The following is a 22,477-nucleotide window of genomic DNA, read 5'->3' as shown; positions in this document are numbered from 1 at the left end:
GAATGGTGGGGAGGAGAGTTGAGCGAGGAGGTGGACAACAGACTAGAAATAGGGGCAGCGGGGGAGGAAGGGACTTGCTGTCTGAAGGAAAAGAAGAGCAGATAGCACGGCCCAAGAGAGGCTTTGCTGAAAAGCAGAGGGGGAGAAGGGAGACAAAGCTAATGAAAACTGGGAGTGAGGAGAGGAAATGGTGGAAACTTCAGGTGAGCTAGCCTGATCATTCCCCAGATGGGCATGACTGAGGCCGGTTGAGAACAGGATACTGGGGGAAGTAGACCATAGAAGTGACTTTTTCTGTCCTTATCTTTCTCTTTCACACTCTCAAGAAATTGGTTGGACCTTTGAGCTTGTGGGGTCTTGGAATTTGGAAGATAAAAATGGAGTTGGGGTTTGTAAAAGAATCAACTTCTACAAATATATGACAACTTGGCTAACAAGATTGATTGACTTAACCTGCCCCCTGCCTGTTAACTTTGAATCAGAATATTGGTACTTTGGTGTCTGAAGCAACTCAAATTACCACAGCAATACAGGTGTTTTGATTTTGAAATTGACTTCATTCAAATGTATTATAGAGAAATAACTGCAATAAACTGATCAAACTGTACCAAAACCATTTTACCCACACTGCTCCCTCATCCATTAAAACACATATAAAGCACCTACTTACAAGACATTTTGCTAATAGTAACTACATCTTCCTTCACATACTGTGTTAAAGTCCCCCCAGGATTGTGTCAGTACTGTACAATACACACATGCGGATGTATACATCTTTGTACATATGAAAAATGTATACATATGCACATAACTAGTGTTCTGCTTTTGTTTTTGTATTATCAACATTTATCATCAAATGGGTCAATTTCATCAATAAATGCTGAATGTATTTTGCAGATAGTTATATCCAGGATAAAGTGCCTTTACTTTGAAACATTCTGTAGGTTTTTGTTGACAGTCTAAAGGTCCTGTATATCCCCACTCACTGTTTTTCTGTCAGGCATGTTCTTTGATGTCTCTCTGTTTCCCTTAGCTGTCCTGTGTAAGCTTTTCTTCCCTTTGTGCGCACATACATGCCTCAGATCCAACTTTGCCTTTCCTTAACATGTCACGGCTTTATGCTGTCCATTCTGTGTGATGGGATTGATCTTTTCCAGTGTGACCTCTGTGTCGCTGTCTAAATTCCCAGAGATGGCTGGGGAGACTTTCTCCAGCACATTGTTTGCCATCCCCACCTCGATCTCCCCTCCGCATCCATCCTTCTTCTGTAACTCCTCCTCCTGGGACAGGATGCTGTGGGGGATCACATAGCTGGCTGAATGGTTTCCCTCCTTAGGGATGTGACTCCTGGGCTGATACTGACTGTTGGGGTTTGAGGTAGGGGCACCCATGTTGTTGTTAATACTGACAATCTCAATGGCATTGCTCCCTGGGCAGAGCCTGTGGCAGCCCAGGAGGATGGAGAAGGCCTTGCGGAAGTCGGCATTGAAGGCATAAATGATGGGGTTGAGCGAGGAGTTTGCCCAGCCGAACCACACAAACACATCAAATATGGTGGAGCTTATGCAGGGGAACTCAGTGGAATCTTCTGGCACCTCACAGAAAGGGATTATGCAGTTGAGGACAAAGAAGGGCAACCAGCAGCACACAAACACTCCCATGATGACTGAGAGTGTCTTTAAGACTTTGGTTTCTCGCTTAAACGACATTTTGAACGAGCTCTCGCTCTCCATGTTGGAACTATTCCCCATGCTGCTGTGACGGTTTTTGGCACTCTCAGCCGCCCGCTCCAGTGCAGATATTCTCCTGATCTGTTTCTGGGCGATGCGGTAGATGCGGGTGTAGATGACAAGCATAATAGCCACGGGAATGTAGAAGCTGATAAGGGAGGAGGAGATGGCATAGGTCCTGTTAAGGCTGAAGTCGCAGTTGTCAGGAGGCAGATCTTCAGGAAGAGTTCCATTTAAGTCTGCGAAGGTGGTGGTCTGAGCTTTGTGCCAGTCAAGCTGGACAGGAATGAAGGAGATGAGGATGGACAGAGTCCAGGCCACGCTCATCATCAGACACGCCACTTTTGGGGTCATCTTGCGTTCATAACGGAATGGGCTCGAGATGGCCCAGTAACGGTCAACACTAATGACACACAAGTTTAAGATGGAGGCAGTGGAGCACATGATGTCAAACGCCACCCACACATTGCAGAATGCGCCAAACGGCCAGAACCCCATGATCTCCATCGCTGCCTTCCATGGCATTACCAAGACAGCCACCAGAAGGTCAGAGATGGCCAGTGAGATGACAAAAAGGTTGGTGACCTTGGACCTCAGGTGTCGGAATTTGGTAACGGCAACACATACAAGTGTGTTGCCTAGCAGTGTGGTAAAGATGAGGAGGGAGAGGAAGCATCCTGTCAACACGCGTTTAGATGAGTCTCTATCTCTCTGCGCCAGAAGGTGCTTGCCATCTCGAACTGTTGAGAAATTCTGATCCATTGTTTCTATTTCACACTGCTAATAAAGTGAGAGAGGGGGTGGGTGAGGGGGGTGTCAACAGTCACCCCATCACATCCCCAGCCCGCAGCAGCTGCGCCTCTCTGGGGAGGAGTTTTAAGCAGACGGTGTAGCTGGTGGGGAGGTCAACTGTCTCGGCACCAGCTCTCCCACGGACTGGGTCATCCATAGGCTCCTTATCACAACCACCATCCTTGCACAAGAGCTGCTATAAATATTTCAAAATAGTCCCTTCAGAGATATGCCTCCCAAAAATGTCTGGTTCGGAAATTCCTGCAGCAGCAGCACAGACAGCAGACATTCTAGTTTGAGGAGTAGGAGCTGTTTGTCTTCAAATCCACACTGTATGAAAAAATAAAAAGCAACAAAAACTTATATATGAAATACAGTTCTTTTTTCTACTCTTACTGTATGCCTCTTTTGTTGAGCCCTCAGCGAAAGTTTCACACAATATCGTTGCCGAGCTGTTGAGTAAACAGAGGCTCGGCCAATCATTACCCTTATATACCTCCTCATCAATAACATCTATTGACGTTTTTTTGCGCTGCGTTTATCTGATTTGTTTAATGATCCTCGAGGCGTGTCTGCGTGATAATATTGGTGCATGTATCGACGCTGATGCGCCCCAGCTGTAGGTGTTGCTTTTCATTTATTTATTTCAATGCAGCTTCCTGACAGTCCATGGCACAGTCTCAAACAAACGTTTCCACCTGAGTGCTTAGCCAAAACCATTCTGGCTGCAAAAGCTTCAAAAGTCTCAGGAGTCCCTTTTTAAAAAACGGATGTGCAGCTTACAGGTCTGTTTCGTCACATGTGGGAAAGCACATAAATGTTGCTGATCTTCCGTTCATGGTGACATGTCGCTGTAATCCAGATGCGAGGTCTTTTTTTCTTTTTTTTTTTAATTTGAGTTTAGTTTGCGTGCCAATTTGTGCGGACGCAGCAAAACGTCCGCTCCACTTTCAAAAACATTCAACATCTATTTTTGTAGTCCACCGAAATGATGCTTGGCAGCGACATATACGAGTTGCATGAGGCGCAGTTTGGTTTAATTATTATTATGTTTCAAGTTGTTAAATTGTAGACTCGGTGCGCTGCACTATGTGCATGAAGAGGATCGGGACGTCTTCAGTTGGCATGAAAATCACCCAACAAATCCGAAGATTGAAAAAATTGAAAAATTCCAACTATTGAAGTGACAAATTGAAATATACAGTCTCCAAAAATCCACATTTCCTTGGCATGCATCCAACTTGTATCTTGGTACCAATCGAAGGAGAAGGAGCTCACCCTCTCTGCGCTCTCCTCCATAGGGAGTCAGTCACTCTTCCCTCCTTTTGCCACGGTCCTCAGGTGTTTTTATTAGTCCTATTCGTTTTTCCTTCTAAGGCCATTCTTTATACTTGCAACCATCAGTTACCCTGTAATGTGTCTGCGGTGCGCCCGTGCCGCCGGAGAGTGATCGTAATGACTCTGGTCTCTACAAGCCCGTTTTTCATGCGCCCTCCTCTCTCTCCGCTCAGCTGCTGTGCGCCACGGTCTTTGCCACAACTGCTCCATCCATTCAGGGAGGCTGTGAGGGAAAAAACCTTCAAACAATGCATTTATTTCCTCAAGAGTTAAGCCTCATGGTGTGTGATGACAAAAAAATACATACTCCATTTTTTGGAAAAATTAGAAGCAGATGGAAAGTTAAATGCTGAATTAATGTTTCTGTTTTTAAAATGATGCACATGTTTTGCAAAATGAAAGAAAGAGAGCCAAATAATATCAGTGTCATTAAGTCACAAAAAAGTGAAGAGGAGCTCAAACTGAAGGTGCCTGGATGTCCTAAGATGAACTTGTACCCAGCAGGCATGCATGCAAAGGCACAATGAGGCCATCTACTGGATGTAAAATAGTGGGAGATGATGTGGGAATATGTGTGTGGTGTTGGAAGGGGGGGTGGGGGGGGGGGGGGCTGCAGAGCTGTTGCATTAACGTCACCTCAATAAACATGACAGAACAATTCTGAATTAGATTAGAGTCCCATGAGCCACACTGCAGCAGGAAGCAGACCCATGGAGTAAAAGAGACACAGAGGGTTCAGATATGTGTGTACTGTAAGAGTGTGTGTGTGTGTGTGTGTGTGTGTTTGTGTGAGGTGAGGGGGTGTGAATGTAAATTACAGAGGCTAATGTTATCATGGTGCTTGCTGCCGGCAGGCCTGGACAGTTTTCATATTAAGTATTTAGCGAGTTGAAATACTCAATGGTATCTTTTACCCCGTGTGTGAGTGTGTGCGTGTGTGTGCGCGCGTGTGTGTGTGTGCGCAACTATGACTCTGCATATCTGTGGCTTTGTGGCACATGTGTGTTTGGAAAAAAATACATGCATTTGTGTGCATACTTGTGCATGTCTGTGTGCTTGTGTGTGTGTGAGTAATGCATGTAGACAAGCCAAGTGTAAGAGGCCTGGCAGACACAACGCCCACATTTCCCTGTAGCACTGAGCCAGGGTGTGCGTGCAGCCGACAAAGTTCAAACCAAGACCACGTCACACACAAACACACACAAACACAGACTTGCTCACTCACTCTCACACACGCACACACAACCAGCCATGCAGGGTAATTTATGTCTGCTCCAAAAAGCAAACAAAATAGAAGGAAATAAAAGAGAATAGACAGAAATGTCTTTTTTGGATGACTTTTTGCCGCATGCATACATTGCTTAAATCTTTCATTTTTCCTGTAGGCTTATATTCATTACAGTTACTGGACAGTGATGCTATGCCATTTGATTTTTATGATAGCCTGCACAAAAAAAACCCCATTAAAAACTAAACCCAGTGTGCTCTGAAAACAAAACGAATAAATCAGCTCCAGCCTCTATGATGAACTGAATCTCAATCAATCAATAAACTAAAAATCATCAATGGTCAAATTGTATGTATTTCACTTTTAACCCAAAGCTCAACAAAAAACAGGTCTAAACTATAGACTATGCATTACATGGACGAGTCTCAGTGACATCACCTGTTAGCTCCTGAAGACCGGTTTGAAGCCCAACAACGATTGATATTGGAAATGCTACAGTATCTCAACCTAACTATGCTCAATCTAGAAACAGGCAAAGAGGTGGAGCTAAGGCAGGCCTTAAGCCTCCTGGCAAACAGCTACAAAGCGCCCACCTGTCAGTGAACTTTGCCCACCCTTAATTCTGCAAATTTATGCACAGCTCTTAATATATTAACAACTGATGAGTTGTAAAAAGTTCATCCACCTTAGTGTTTTACAAATAAATAAATGAACTAGACCAAAATAAATACATTTTTAACCAGGCTGTAAACATGTTAATTTTTGCTGTGAAAAATTTACATTTTAATAGGGGACCTAATAAGGCTTCCTTGCCTCTTGCTTCAACATTTAAGGAAGTGCTGTTTTTTTGCACTTACCAAAATAACATAGTAATAACATCATGTTTCAAAACCAGCACTTGCCCCTAATTTAGACGTGACTCATTGTAATTAGTATTAAACATAACACAGGACCCAACACTAATCCACCCTGAACAAGCTCTTGGCAACAGTGGCAAGGAAAACTTCCAATATGCAGATAACTCGAGCACAACTGGACACACTGATTAACAGTCATTTGCTGCGACAAGCTGGGCCAAGAAAGTGCAATAAAGACGGACAGGGAGGCATGTCTGAGCACAGCAGCAGAACTTGGGGTTGGTCCAAGGCAAACCTTTCAAAAAGGAAAGGTTTATGCCAGCCCTGAATAGTAGAGATGGTGTCTGCCTGACTGGCAGATGATTCCAAATAACAGAGGCTTTATGACTGAAGGCTAAACCTCCCATAATTCTTTCAGAGACTATAGGTACCACAAACACCTCTGCATTCTGAGAGCATAATGTTATTGGGGTGGGGGGGAGAGGCACTATGAGCTCTTTGAGATATGATGGATCTGAACCATTTAGATCCTTGTAGAAGAGACTAAGGCCTTTAAGTTATTTTATAGATATAAAAGAGAGAAAATGCAGAGACATAGCGATATGATCTCTTTTCTATAGTCAAAACACGTGCCGCAGCATTTTGTACTAGAACATCCTTTGTTGTAAGATGAAGTGAGTAGTTAAACTGTCTGACACATGTCTGCTGGTTTAATTGAAATTAATGCAGAATGTTTGCTAATGAACCAACGACACCTAACTGTGATACTTTCTAGATGCCCAGAGAGTGCGGCTGCTTTTACTCCTGACAGGAAGTAAATCAAATTACTCTATATGCCATTTTCCAGACCTTCAGTCATTCCTACAGGCAGTGAAAAGCAGGAGATAACCTAGAGACCCTCCAGGAAGCTTTCTCGCCATGAATGTGTGGAAACATGCTGATCTCTGTTGAGGGAGAAAAGTGCCAAGCTTTAACTTTCAGGGATTCATCCTCAGCCGAATCCATTTTAAAATATAACCACAAGCAGAGGTTCTGCCAGTGAAGCCAAAATGGAAATGCCTCAAATCCAATGCTCTTTGCGAGCCAAGTACTGCAGGGGACGGCTTAAAGAGAAATATTTGGCACCCACCAAAAGTTTCATAATGAACTTGAATATTGAAAAAAGGTACAGGCAGACAGCAATGATTTACATTTTACACTTCTACTAATTCAATCCCAAAGGATAAACACTGACAGAGGGGACATGCTGAGCCAAGATGCATCACTCACTGGCACACAGGTGAATTAAAATTTAGTCTTAAAATTAAAACATAACTTGTTTTTTTGTGAACAATGGGATACTCCTGAGTGTATATACCAAATGTTAGGTGGCAGCCTTTATTTGCCATTCAAACACAATGAAGAAAATATAGAGCCCCTAATGATTTTTAATGAATCTTACAAGAAGTGGCATTTATTTCTCATCAACTGAAGATGAGTAAAAACTAAATGACACAACTGCCTTGAAACAACAGTGAATGCTTACAGCGTCCTCAGACAACAGTTTATGGAAATGCGGCAGCCCTACAGTAAAAAGACAGAATTTCACCAGTAAAGGCTGGCATTCATGACCAAAGTCAAGAGCAGGAGAAAAACAACCACATATATCCAGAAGCTTTTTGGCAGACACCATTAGTCAACAAAGGGCTTGCTCAAAAAGAACTTAAGGAATGTAACACCCTCTGCTGATGTTAACTGCGGCAGGGGTAACTTTGTGTAGTACAGGAGATCTTATTTACTGTCAACCAGGATAATTAAATGAGTGAGAAACAGTGGGACTTCCTCCAACAGATTATTTGTTCTGAAATGAGCAAATAGAGCTGTTACACGTGATACCTTTTCAAATATATAACAGACATGTTATTTTGCATATACAGTAGAGCAGCTTCTCTCTTCTTCTGGGTTTATGTCAAAGGGGTGAGAGTGAGAAAGGGCTACAGATGGAATCGAAAAATAATACGTGACAAAGATTTCCCCTCTCTCTCTCACACACACACACACACACACACACACACACACACACACACACACACACACACACACACACACACACACACACACACACACACACTTAGTCAGTGTGACGTGCATCAGGTCCCAGGTTGTTGTTTTGGAGCCTCTCAAAGCTCAAGACAGCCAGCATGAAGGGTATGGTTTTTTTGCTAATCCAACCACTGAGAGATTCATCAATTGACACACAAGATCAAAAACACACGCACGGAGACGCTCCTACGCACATGACATTTTATACATAATTGCCCTTGTCATGGTAATCAGAGATAATCACAAGCTTTGATCTGTGCACATGTGTCATCACATCTGTTTGCTGCCCTCTGCATTGTGTGACATCATTTCATAGGATAGAGGCTCATTGCTTTTTCCAAAGGGACCTCTTGCTGTTCTTAATGAGCCGTATAGGGCAATAATTAGTGCTTTGCTTGAATTCCATAAAATGATTTACACTTCCAAATATATAAAAAGGGACACGTGAAAAGCTGAGGATACAGAGGCAATAACCCAGATAAAAAAGACCTTTGTATCTTTAGTTGTAAAATGCAGTGCTCAATGTTCCATCGGGGCACAAACAGTATACACTGTGCTTTGGCTTTTACATCCTCTCTATGTCTAATATTTTTGTATCCGAGGATAAAAAACTCGTTGATGGTATCTAGGCCATCTGTCTGCACTTTCATTTGATGAAGTAGATTTATATAGAAGAGAAAGCAACCGTAACTCTAAAGGTTAATCTGTTAAAATGATCCATGAAAAAAAAAAAGTCCTTCGATATATTCAAAGTTAGTCCACAGCCAAACTGGAACCACCAAAATAAACTGCTGCCTGCCTCTGAGTGCATCACCTTGTTTCAATGGGATAATTACATTCAACTTAATTTCTGTTCAAGTGACAAATAACTCGAAGTTCTGCACTTTTTTTAAAAACTTACCTTTAAATTGTAATTTATGGAATTTTTGGTCATATCCACAAATCAAGGTTCGGTTTTTACCTCTTGACATCAGCTTTAGGTTTCCCACGTATGTTTGCCAGTGCTTTTTTTTTTTTTTTTTTTTTTTTAAATTGGCGGACTTTGTGGACAGAATGTTTCCTCTTAGTGAGATTGCTCATGGTGTTTCCAGTACAAACTGTTGCAAAAATGTTGAAACAAAGAGGCAGACCCAAGTGCACATAACAAAACTAAAGATTTATTTTAACAAAAGGCAAAAAGGCAAACAAAGACTTAGTTTGTTTCAGAGAAAGTCCATCAAAAAGCCACGAGGACACATTTCACAGAACACGGGTAGGAAGACGTATCAACTGACATCAAGAGGGAAGATACACTGACACCAAATACAACCTTGGGTAATCAGACACAGGTGAGACTAACAACACAGGTGATTTCAATCAGGGCAATCAAAAATGGCGGGAAACCAGACAAAGGGAGGAAGTAAGACAAGATAAGAAACACTGGGGACAAGAACTACAAATTAAAACAGGAAACACTAAAGGCCCACAGAGAACTCAAGAATGTAACAAATACACACAGGACATAGAGAAACATGAGAAGAAATGACAAAATGAAACAGAACACATTAAACACTAAAGTTAGAGAAAAAAGCAATAAAAAAATACACACAAGAGAAGTCTTTACAAAATACATCGGTTTTGCTTTTATCAATAGCAACATTATATGTGACTGACTCACATTACTAGGCTACATACTTAGATTGTAGACTGAGATTATCCCTGAAATGCATTCATTTCCACCACTGATTTAACACCAGCTTTTGCATGTCTTCAGGCTTTGCTTTGTGTACTTTGCCATCCTTGAAATCTGGTGCATATCAATGTTGAGGAAAGCCAATTTCAGGCCACATGCTTTGCCTGTTTACATTTGACCTTTCCTATCCTTCTGCTATGCAAGATCAACAAATGCGTACAAAGATCTTCAAATGAATGAGGCGAGGGTTTGTTTGCCCTGAGCTTACCTTGGCTTACTTTTGTCTGCTTAGCCTCGCTAGTCACGTGTTGGCATGGATGTAGGAGCCTTTCAAAGCAACTCTAACAAAAAGCATACTACCGTTTTCTTTACATAGAGGATTATGACATAAGTAGAAAAAGCTGGGGGCACCGCCAGCTTGGTACACATTGCTATATAAACCAGCATTTATGCAGTGAATTGGCCGCTCAGGAAACACAATGAATGGGGGTACTATGTATTGTTAAAATGATTCTGTGTGAATTTGTCTCAGAGATGAGCTGATGCATACCATGTGCCGTGAACATTTTACTCTTATCAGCTTTAACTTGCCGTTGATGGCCATCAGAACATCTCCACTTGTTTGGATTTGGATTTGGAAAATCTTAATTGTCCCCGAGGGGCAATTTGGTTTGCAACAGAAGTCCTTACAGTCAATACACCCATAAAAAACAGCACAATGACATAAATACATACATATAAAACATATAAAACATAACCATGGATATCACCATGATGGACGTGAGTGAGATAAGGGACAAAAGACCAACAGTCCAGTGTACAGGCAACAATGCCTACAGCTTATTTAAATAGTTTGAGAATGCAATGTCATATCCTCAGCCATGAATTCAAACAGCAAAAAGGTAATCGATTAGTATCTTTTTGGCACTAATCAATTGCTATTTCACCTGCTCTGTTGACATCCAAACCAAACCAAACCCCCCACAGAAAAGATACTAAAGTGAGTATTGCATTCTTTTTAAGGCCTTTACATTTGTGTGTGTGTGTGTGTGTGTGTGTGTGTGTGTGTGTGTGTGTGTGTCTGTGTGTGTGTGTGTGTGTGTGTGTATGTGCATGTGTTATTTGTTACAGCAGAAGCAATGAAAGAGATAAGCATGCAGCTGCATGAAACATGGCATTACACAGCAAACGATGATGAATGAACCAAATCTTAAAACCCTTTTGGCTTTTGAATCCTGTTTTGACAAGCCTAATATGTTTCTTTCTAAAAAAGGATAGATCTTGCAGTGTGGCCCCTGGCTACAAAAACGTAAAATGTGCAGAATCTCTCAGCCTCTCAGCTATAGGGGAGCCGTGGAGAGGCGGCCTCAGGGTTTAATCAGAAATGAGCAATGAAAGGAGAAAAGGCAACACCGTACAGTCATTTTGTGGAACAGGGCTAAATTGGAAATGGCACAGATTTAGAAGAACGTTTCCAGAGATGATTACCCCAGATAATAGTTTATTACAAATAACAGAATTGAAATGACTTGTGCCGTTAGGTGCTGAGTGTATCAGAATGAGAATTAATTGCTCAATTTTAGCCTCTTGGTTGGTGGCTGAGTGAGCGAATCATCTTTAGAAACAAGCAATAGGCTGCATGACCACACATCCCTATGCTGTCATTACACACATGAGGCGCACGCACACACATGCACACACACAATTTAATACAAGTTGACACTAAAGAATGGGATAAGATATAGAATTACTACAACTTGTCCTGCATGTAAAAAAGTGCATGAGCAATAGACATTTCAGAAATTCCCTGAACCAATAGAAGTTTATAATACTGCTATTTTAAAAGAATAGGATAAACGTTATTTAAAAAAATATTCAGCAACTTTCTCATCATATTTCTTTTCAAATAAGCGGCTGACAATATATAAGCGCCTGTCCATTTTTTTTGCATGCATCCATCACAGTCTCCATCCTGGCATTGTTGTTGATTCATGGGAAGGTAGCTCTGCTCTGAAGATCAAAACATCACTCAGAATGACATCAATACAGCTGTTTTCATCCACAGCTGGTAGAGCCACACTTTCATCAATGCTGTTGTCACTCTGATACTGGCCATCACAGTATGTCCTGGAGTATTGTCTTTTAATAACCTTTCAAAGACACTGTCAACACATGTGTGCTCAGAAAGATTGATTCGAATAGCAAACAAGCGTGCTGGTAAAATCAGTGAGAAAATGTCAATGCTTTGAAATGCATGTGGGATTGTGAGTATAAGGAGTGACATACCATGATTAATCATGTTGCCTGTTTACAGGCTGATGGATTGGTTTCACAAATTCCAATAATCTTTGTAATCAATCAAATAAGAGGAATTCTAATAGAAATGACAGGTTATGACTTCCTAACTCATCAGAGAGATTTCTCCACCAGTCATAATATTAAATGCAAGTGAAGGTATTCAATGCTACAGAGGAACATACAAAGTGTATAATGATGCATACTATTAACATGAACATTATCTTCAATAGTTTAGTTAAATAGGGCCCGCTGTTTTCTACAATTAATTTAGCAGACGCTTTTATCCAAAGTGACGTACATCAGAGCTTTAAGTCTGCAAACAGATGCTGTCAGGCAAAGCACGACATCGACAACATCAACATGTTTTCAACTGCATGGCCTGATTATGACTATCATCATAGTATCATGGATACGAAATGCATACTGCTCCACAAAACTTTACTACAGAAACAACACAAACAGTAAACTGAGACCAAAGGCTTTAAGAGGTGCACCGTTTGACAGGCTTGTGGCAGGAATCAGACACTTTTCAGCCTGTAAAAAAAAAGGTTAATTAAAAAAGGTAATAAAGAGTCGGCATTCTAATGTGTGCCAATCATGACATGAAAATAATCAGACCAATAACTGTGCAGGATTTTGCACTTCCCTTTTGCATTGGCTTATTTTTTTTATCATCAGAGGTTGCTGATTGGTATTTTCTTGTGAAGTTTTTTTTTTTTTTTCAATTTTGTTGAAACTAAACTGAATCTCAGCCACAATATAACCCAAATGTGAAAAAAGTCCACTTTCACTTTTTCACTTAACACAATTTCAACTCAAGATGTAGTTGCTTTGGTTAGTCTCCGGGAATGAAACATAAGCTGACAAATTTTACCACCTTGATGCATCATAGCTTTGTGAGAATTGGTTGAAAGCATCGTTTTGAACTTATGTCATGTATTGCAAAAAGTAGACTTAGACTGCAAATACTTGAAATAAAATGAATACTTGGTTCCAATCATTTTCATGTTACAGGGTGGAAAAAAAATGATGATATTATATTGTATGTGTGTCCTATATCAACCCATTAATGGGGACAGTAAAGTGTAGGATCTCTTGTTGGAAATTATGGGCATTCTCAGTTTTTACTGTATTCTACCACCAAGCACTAAAACACAAGCTTTAGTGTGATCAATGTTATTTACACTACCCATTAAGAATTAAAAGTTTATGAAGAAACACTAATATCATTTCATACAGTTTATGAAATCACAAAGATATACGAGTACCTTACATCAGAAATATTAAGAGCCAGGCAGTATAGTTTCCTCTCCTGTTCACAATAATTGCTCTCTTTCTAGCAGGCTGTCTTGGATGAACTCACTTGGTAACATCACCCCTTCTGATTTCACACACCAGCTCATTTTCAATCATACAACTTCCATCAGAGTGCGGCATCGAGCCTGCAGCTTAGATAAGATGGAAGGAACAAGCAATAGGACAAGAGATTCAAACAAGCATCTGTACAGAACATTCAGAACATCCATAGTACCAACCATGAAAACGTGCTCACAGATTTTCTGTCTAATGGAGCTGAAATGCAGACAAATATTCTAGAAATCAAAGAAACCCAACATATCAAATTCCTTCGGTAGAAGTGATGATCAGTTAGAGAAGATTTACTTTATTGATCCCCGCAAGGGGAAATTTCAGTTTTTACACTCTGAAGTCATACAACACACACATAGGCTGAAGTATATATACACACATGCACACAAACAGGATCCTATGGACATGCACTAATGGAGAGATGTCAGGGTGACGGAGCAGCCCACAGTGGGCGCTCCTGAGCTGGTGGTGGGGAGGGGCTTTGGTGCCTTGCTCAAGGGCACCTTGGCAGTGCTCAGGAGGTGATCTGGCACCTATAATAAATAGCAGCAGATCAAAATATTGAACAGTTCAGTGTTGACAAAAATGTGCTGCATAATGATATTTATGACAATTCATTTTCATAATTAATTTTATGTAATGTTCTCTCTTTTATCGTGGCCATTAAATACTTTGGGTCTGTAAAAAGGTTAAAAAAATTCAGATGAGCAGTAAAACTGCATTTTATAAATCCTCACATAATGCAGGAACTCAATTGATATTTCAGAGCAGATTCATTCACTGCAAGCTCATACATCGTCAACTGTCTTCCTCCATTCGACTTTGTGGAATTCGGTTGCTTAGTATACTGTCATTGAAGCTGTGTATCTCCTGACACCACCTCCCTGCCGCAGAGGGAAGCTTATTTATCTCCCATTACCAGGTCCAACACATGTTTACCCTCACTTTCATCAGCTGTATGTCCCCACATCTAGCTCTCTGCATGAATATGTGGTGTCATCATCGAGTCTTAGCAGTTTGTGTGCGTGTGTGTGTGTGTGTGTGTGTGTGTGTTTGTATGTGTGTGTTTCCGTATTCTTATTCAACAAGTAATGTGTTTATTATAAACATATTTATTCTATCCTTTATCTTATCTTACGCCATTCTAACTTTGCAAAGCTGTAATCCATTTAGGTAAAAATGATCTTAACAATCCTGTTCAAATAAGCTACAGCCCTAGGGGCGCTGGTGGTGCAGTGGTGCGCGCCCCATGCATGGAGGCTGTCGTCCTCCAAGCGGGCGGCCCAGGTTTGAATCAAATCTGTGGCATGTCATTCCCCACTCTCTCTCTCCCTGATTTCCAACTCTATCCACTGTCCTATCTCTTCATTAAAGGCACAAAAAGCCCCCCCCCAAAAAAATAAGCTACAGCCCTGATATAGACATTTTCATACTTTTTGACATGGTTGCATCAAACGTTTTGACATGGTTGCATCAAACGTTTTGACATGGTTGCGCTACAAAGGGGTAAACAATGTACTCTATTTCCTTACAATATTATACGATACATTATGATACAATGCGATACGATATGATACGTTGCGATGCGATACGATACGATACGAAAGGTTTCCATGCAATGTGAGAAGAAATAGGATAGGATACGCTACATTACACTTTGTTCCCTGTTGGAAATGTTGTATTGGACTTGTAGAGGTTCCAATTCTTGTCAAATTGTTATGATTAACTTGGACATGTATTTAGCCCGTGAATATCATATTGTTAATAACACCTTTACTGACAACATACATTCATACTTAATATTATTTCGTAGTCTTGCGTTTGCATATAAGAGGTGAGACTACATTTGGTATTAGGATAGGCTAGGCACTTTATTGTCAGAGTATAAGAGAACCCAACGAAACTTTGTAGAACACTACAAAACTTAATTTCTTTATCTCTATCCTGCAGTCACATATGTCACCTCCACCTTTTCTGTTGTAGTTAGTAGAAAAGTGAAGGACAGTATTACATTAAAACTCCTCTGACTGACTGATCATTCACACACAAGTCAAAGTAAAATAGCAAACTTAGCTCCAAAGAGTGCCACTTGTTCAAGCTGTTTCAACAGATTATCTCCTTCAACATCAGAAGTGATGGAGCATCTCTTGAAGGAATGATTTATTACACCTGCAGATGCAGTTCAGTGAGTTACACAATACATTCAGACATCTATTTGGTTAATGATTTATTCTCAAGCTGTCCAAATTTAGACAAACATCAGGCCTTGACTGACCGCTCATGGGCTGTAAGTGTAAAGCAGGTTCCTGCCTTAATTTCTGGGTTCAGGGTCTTTTTTGTGAAGAATTAGCCTGACTTTATTAGTTTTCATCAAATGAAACATTGCAAACACAACAAGTGATGTGCACTGTCTCTATGTTGAAGATGTTTAACTGCATTAACATTTTGAAAATTGAAGCAAATTAAAGCAAAATACAAATATTAAGAGTTTCAACTGATTTCAATAAAAGAGTTATTATTAAAGATATCCACTGTAGAATAGTTATCCAGCTCCATGTAGTAATTGTAAATAATAATGCAACCATGCTCTGTAAGCTGAAAAACAATTTTAAAAAAAAAAGAGAAAGAAACATCTACATACAAATCCAAATCCAATGAATTCCACTAAGGATAATAGTGGCAATATATTTGATGTCAACTCTAGATCTAATAAAACTTGTAAGTATACAAGTGAGTATTGTCATGTACTGGCGAATGACATCATTTGGTGGTATTCCTGCTTAATGAAGCCACTGGAGCCCTTCCCTTAACTTACAATTATTTGCTCTTTTTTGCTTCAATTCAAAAACATGCTCTGTCAAATAACCTATAGTAAATATGAGGAAAGGTCAATGTCAGGGATGTATCACTATTGATTTGAATTCGGATGCTTCCTTCCTGTGTGTTAGATGAGGAGATCGGAGCAACTTTAATATGAAGCTATAACCTGGCTACTTAGATTAACATAAAAATGAATAGCATAGAGGCAAAAGCTACCCTGGCCTACAACGTGTCAATTAAAGCCAACAGCTTGTTTTATATGCTTTGGCAGATGTGTTTGCTCCCTCTCACAGTCAGACAGATTTTCAGTCGCCCTAGTCCAGGTTGGAAGATCACAATTGTTTGTATAATTCTGCCTGTTTTTCCAAACTGCATGGACAGATGTTTAGGCATTATTGTAAAAAAAACAACATACAAACAAACAAAGCTGCTGCTAATTGGAAAAGTTCAGAATCCACTATCACATTAGTATTCAACCTGTGTGTGTTCTGGTGAGCTACAAGCAATATGATCAGGTTATTAGACTGGCAGTCTACCTTACCACTATGTCACACACTCAGATGTGGGGTCCAGAAATTTTGGTCCATCTATTGATAAAGCTTTTCTGAAATCGAATGAGGCTACCACAGTTATATAACCAAGGAACATGTAATGCTATTACATGAAATGTAAAGAATCAATGCAAAAAACATTTGCAAACATCTGTGAAATATCAGAAATACAAGACCTGCAAATGAGACACCCTGTAAGTTACTATGAACTGTATAGTATAGAAACAGCATTTTTGATTACATACCAACAATTCCATCAAAGGTTTAAACTAATTGACAAAGATGAACCTAAACTCTGAATGAAGACACTTGTCATAGCATGTGTACCAACTTCATTGTTGAAGCTGTTTTTTTTTCAGGAAGTCAAATGCAATTTCCTGTGACACTTAAAGGATAAACTACATATTTAAAAAGTGCATACTGACATTAGCATAAACCACTAGGTGTCACTATTTGAACTTCTTATAGTATGAAGGCTACACTGGGTCAGTATGGGACTTGGGTTGAAAACAGGAGGCTAGCTGGTTCAAAATTCGATGTGGACCAAGTCTGGAAAATGGACTGATATCTAGAGAGGTGCAATCTTACTTCCTGAGCGCTGCATAAGTGCCGTTGAATAAGACACCAAATCCCCAACTGCTAAGGCGCATTTTCGTGTGCAACCCTTCTCTTTGATATCTCTCCATTAGTGCATGTCCATAAGATCCCGTTTGTGCATGTATATATATGTATATTGTATATGTATGTATATTATAGCTTAATAGTGTGAAAAGATCAAATTTCCTCTCTGGGATTAATAAAGAACGTCTTCATCTTTGAACAAATGACAATGACTTAGAGTTCAAACTTTGATAACACAAACTAGATTGCCCGTAAACGATATCATTTTGAGACAAGGGTTGTTTTAAAACCCTACTATTTGACCACGGAATGAATAAACACAGCTGGGGCCAATTAGACAAATAAAGTGCCCATGTGATTCAGGTGTGCAAATGTGGAAGCACTCACAACAATTAATTATATTGTCAAGCTAATTCTACTAATTGGCTCTCCATAAAGAAGCTAAACCCATTGTTCATGTTATTAGTTGCACCTGCCCATGTGAATTTTCAGATTACATTGTTGTGATACGGCACACATTTTAAAATAAAGACAGATACAAACAGAGAGGACAATTCAATGACCTCATTAATGCCAATCACAACCAGGGCATGTATTCATTCTTTCCATCCAACTATTTACAAATTTCTTCTTCTTACATCCACCAGACTCTCTTTTTCTACACCTTCTCATAATTGCCTTGTTCAAAATCAATAGCATCCACTTGTCCTCCTGATTAGAAAGAAAGTCCCCAGGAATGGAAACAAACCCAAGGGCATTGAAGCCGACATGCTAGCTTTTTCTTTCTCTTTGTAAAGTGTATAATTGACACTTAGAGCAAAACATGCAAATATGGATTGAGTTTTTTGTATGCAAAGGACATCTTTGAAGTATTCAAAAATGCAATAAAAGAGCATGGATATAAAATATACAAATTGGTACAATTTATCACATTCGATACTCAATATCAATAAACACAATTTTATCTTGTGAAAAACCAGCTATGGGGCAGTGAAGGTGAATCCTGCCTTTATTTTTCATAAAATATATTACCATTATCAGCCATGCCCATGGCTGCCTTTTTGACCCAAACTAAGTGAATAAAAGTAAAGCCAAATGTGAAGAGAAAACGCACGCTGAAAGTGGCAACAAAACCTATGAGTGGCATGTGCCATTCTGGTCCACTCATGTGCCGCGGCATATGCTGCATATTAGTATCATATGTCGGCCTGGTACACTCATGGTCAACGGCATATGCAGGTCTGGTCCACTCATGTGCCGGGTAGATGCCGCATATGAGTGGCTCATATGCCGGTCTGTTCCACTCATGTGCCGCGGCATATGCTGGTCTGTTCCACCCATGTGACGTGGCATATGCCACAGCATATGAGTGGCATGTGCAGTTCTGGTCCACTCATGTGCTGCGGCATATGCCGGTCTGGTCCATTCATGTACTGGTTCAGGCCAGCACATGCTGAGGTACGATTGGCATATGAGTGGAATATGCCGTTTTGGTCCACTCATGTGCCATGGCAATTTTGGTGGCCTGGTCCACTCAGTTCTGGTCCACTCATGTGCCGCGGCATATGAGTGGCATGTATAGTTCTGGTCCACCATCTGCCGCTGCATATGCCAGCCTGGTCCGCTCATGTGCAGCAGCATATGTCGCATATGAGTGGCATAAGCCGAGTCATATGACTGGCATGTGCCATTCTGTTCCTCTCATGTGCCGCATCATATGCCGGTCTGGTCCACTCATGTGCTACGGACATGTCCTGACATTATCAATATACAGAAAAAGTGTCATGCATGTAGGTGAAAAAACCTCTATGGGGAAGCTTTTTTGAAAAGTTCACGGAGCGCGTAGAGATATCAAAGTTTGATGGTATGCCGTGGGCCATGTCCTTTTATGTAGAATCGTGCGGAGCACAACAGGAGATCTTCAACATGTCTAGAACACACTGACAATGTGTTGGCAATGATTGGATAAATAGGTTCCTCGGGAAGGTAAGTTCAAATAGGAATCCTGTAAAATGTGAAATTTGGGGGCACATTCTGCATGTATCGTAATTTCCACGTATCAAAGATTGATGCCTCTTCTATAATAGCTCCATACTGTTCCACCAAAATTCAATGTAGTTTTTACATTTCCTGATAGTGTGGGAGCCACTGTGCTTACTGCCCATACAAGCAGCAGGACTTTAAGAACAAAAATAAATAGGGAAAATAAAAAGTCACTCCAGTGCTGATATTTTTATGTCCTTGTTATGTAAATGTGAAGTCAAGCAGATGAAAATGTCCCACTGCAAGTAAAACCACAAACCCACAGCCACAAAATAACTCCCTGTGATAGCACTGCTGCTCACTGCTGACAGCGTGGTGGGTAATGATTCAGAGGTGATATATGTATGCTGATTGGTTTTGGATTGCACCAGACATTCTATTGAAATTCTGGGATTTCAGTTCTATGGGTTTAAAATATTTCATCATAATTTTTCTACACTGAAAATCAATTTGTCAGGAAACAGAAGAAATAAGTGTTGAGGATGGCAACAGTATGTCAATCCACTTTTCTCCTGATGCCATGGAGATGAGGGGGAAATCTTGAATTTGCAGAACTCTTTTAAATGTTAGTCAGAGCCATATTAAAGCCACCAGCTGCAAATTGACCCTTCTGGGAGCATTCGATGGGTTGAAGATTGTTTTGAAAAACTAATGATCTCACAAAGAACAATTTGATGCACCAATGAATCAATAAGTCTTTTTATTTGTTCTTTCATTTCAACTCTCTCCGTCTAGAGGTTTTTCCAGCGAGTGGGCATTTCAAGGCTGATTTGCCATCCTAACAGTCCCCAAGGACATAGTAAATTATTTGCACTGCAATTTTTGCTAAAGTAGTTTATAAAAAGTGAAAAAGCAGACAGTTCAGCAAAAGTTAAATCCGTTGGTTCTACTTATGTGTCTGTGGCGGATGATTGTTCAGAACATCTTTATATATTAGGAAGAAAATACAACCCCCTTCAATGCTGTAAGTTTAGGCAGAATGATGCTTCCTCTTTACTTCTTTCCCTTACCGCCCTTTCTACATTGTTTTACTTTATCTACCATCATATTTTTTGTAAATTGAGAATCAGATGGTTCCCAGTTTGTCTGTCTAATCATCAAAAATGCAAAAAAAAAAAAAAAAAAAACATTAGCCATCATAAAGGGAAGATGACCTTTGGCATGACAGATTAGGCCTTCGCACTCACAACACATACACATAGTAAATCACACAAATACACATATATATATATACTGTGGTTCAACACAAGCCACAAGGTCACGGCATTTTCATGGCAGGACAGGATGAAAATAGAAAGAAGTCCATGAGCTGAACAGACTGAGGCTCAATGAGTCAGCCAGCTGATAACACAGACAGACTGAATCAGTGGGCTGAAAGCAGAAGGCAGTTTGCGTGAGGGTGTGTTTGTTTGTGTGTGTGAGTGTGTGCCTTCGTTAAAGAGGGAGAGAACAGAGATGAAGTAAAAGAGATGATGTTCTCAGGTTTTTAGAGTGTTGGCTGCAGGTGGTAAACACCAGTCCTGCAGGTCCCTGTGGACAGCCACAAACTGCTCCTCAGCCCCAAACACAGGCTCAAAATAACTCATGTCCCTTTATTCCAATCAGATTAATACTCACCCTTTATTTCTCTCCAACACAAACACATATACACACACACACACACACACACAGGCATACACGCACACACGCCCCCACACACATCATCTCTTCTGCCTTGCTAAATTAATGTTTTCACTCATACCATTTTTTTAAATTCAAGTTTGCTTAAATTCTCCAATGTGGAAAGGGAGTTTAAGAACATTTGGCAAAAAACAGAGAGGAGAGGAGAGGAGAAGTGAGGAGAGGAGAGGAGAGGAGAGGAGAGGAGAGGAGAGGAGAAGTGAGGAGAGGAGAGGAGAGGAGAGGAGAGGAGAGGAGAGGAGAGGAGAGGAGAAGTGAGGAGAGGAGAGGAGAGGAGAGGAGGGGAGGGGAGAGGAGAGGAGAAGTGAGGAGAGGAGAGGAGGGGAGAAGAGAGATGGTGTGTGAGATTTGGCAGCATTGACTTTTCCACTGGGAAACACTGTCCTCTGGTGGTAAACGGTAAACGTTGATATGAGCTATGTCAAAGTAAAGAGTAACAGCTGTTGTCAAGATCTCTTCTGTCCGACGGAGGATTAGGGCCAAGTTATAGATTTTTTTTAATTTCGGTATTAAACTCGTAAATTTACTAGTTTAAAGTCGTATTTACGTACTTCTTTGACTATGGAAAGATATATGCTCAATGTTTATACCACTTTACAATACAGAAAAACCAAGAGACAGTGCAGGTGTTCATATTTTAAAAATATATAAAAGAAATACTCATGATTGTAAATTATTTAAAAGACAAAGCACTACAAGGTTTCAACTGTTCAGTGATTATAAGGCTGATGAGTTACACTTTCATATTGGCAAGACACCCGATGATATAACATAAACCAACAATATCCTGTGCAGCCAAAGACTTAATAGCTTGTTTTTTTGTTCTTGAACTATTGAAAACACTTCAGAGAAACACATTATTGCACAGGGGGACTTGAGTTTTCATTACGATGAACATGGGCTTTATGGTTTATTTGAATCAATCCCACATACAGCTTCCTGTTGCCCTAAATACATTGCATAATCCATCGCTGAAAATACTCCCCAACAAGATGGACTATTTACTACAATCTAGCATCCTCTGCTAAATCTTCAGTACAAATAATTTGGGAAAGCCTTTTTTGATTTGGGTCTTAGTGCTGCAGTATGTGGCGGTCTGGAGGATTTGGCAAAGGGCAAACAAACCATTTATTTGATTTTTTTTTTTTTAATTGTCATTAATGTGTTGACAAGTAGTAAAATACTACAGAAAAACATCAGTTCTACTATACTATATTTACAGTCTATGTTCTACTCAGTAAGACTACTTACATGGGTGTTAGGGCAAAGTGGAACTGGCAACCAAAAGGAATACACACACACATATATATACATTTATAGGGAAAGAGAGAGAGAGAGAGAGAGAGAGAGAGAGAGAGAGGCTAGAAATAGAACGGGCAGAATTCGTTGCTTTGGTA

General features: G+C 40.3%; 1 protein-coding gene across 1 annotated transcript; it reads right to left on the bottom strand.

Moving 5' to 3' along the window:
- Positions 1-477: 477 nt before the first annotated feature.
- drd1b (dopamine receptor D1b) lies at positions 478-4,372 on the bottom strand. Its single transcript, XM_061055188.1, has one exon. The coding sequence runs from the start codon at positions 2,490-2,492 to the stop codon at positions 1,101-1,103; it is 1,392 nt and encodes a 463-aa protein (XP_060911171.1). The 5' UTR covers positions 2,493-4,372; the 3' UTR covers positions 478-1,100.
- Positions 4,373-22,477: the final 18,105 nt, after the last annotated feature.

The sequence above is a fragment of the Labrus mixtus genome, chromosome 14 (assembly GCF_963584025.1).
Source record: "Labrus mixtus chromosome 14, fLabMix1.1, whole genome shotgun sequence".
NCBI classification, from domain to species: Eukaryota; Metazoa; Chordata; class Actinopteri; order Labriformes; family Labridae; genus Labrus; species Labrus mixtus.
Note: the sequence above shows the minus strand (reverse complement) of the source record. Positions and strands in the feature narration are given on the sequence as shown.

Bases quoted from the DNA above. Each gene is read 5' to 3' on its own strand.
- drd1b (XM_061055188.1), bottom strand. From the start codon at position 2,492: ATGGATCAGAATTTCTCAACAGTTCGAGATGGCAAGCACCTTCTGGCG.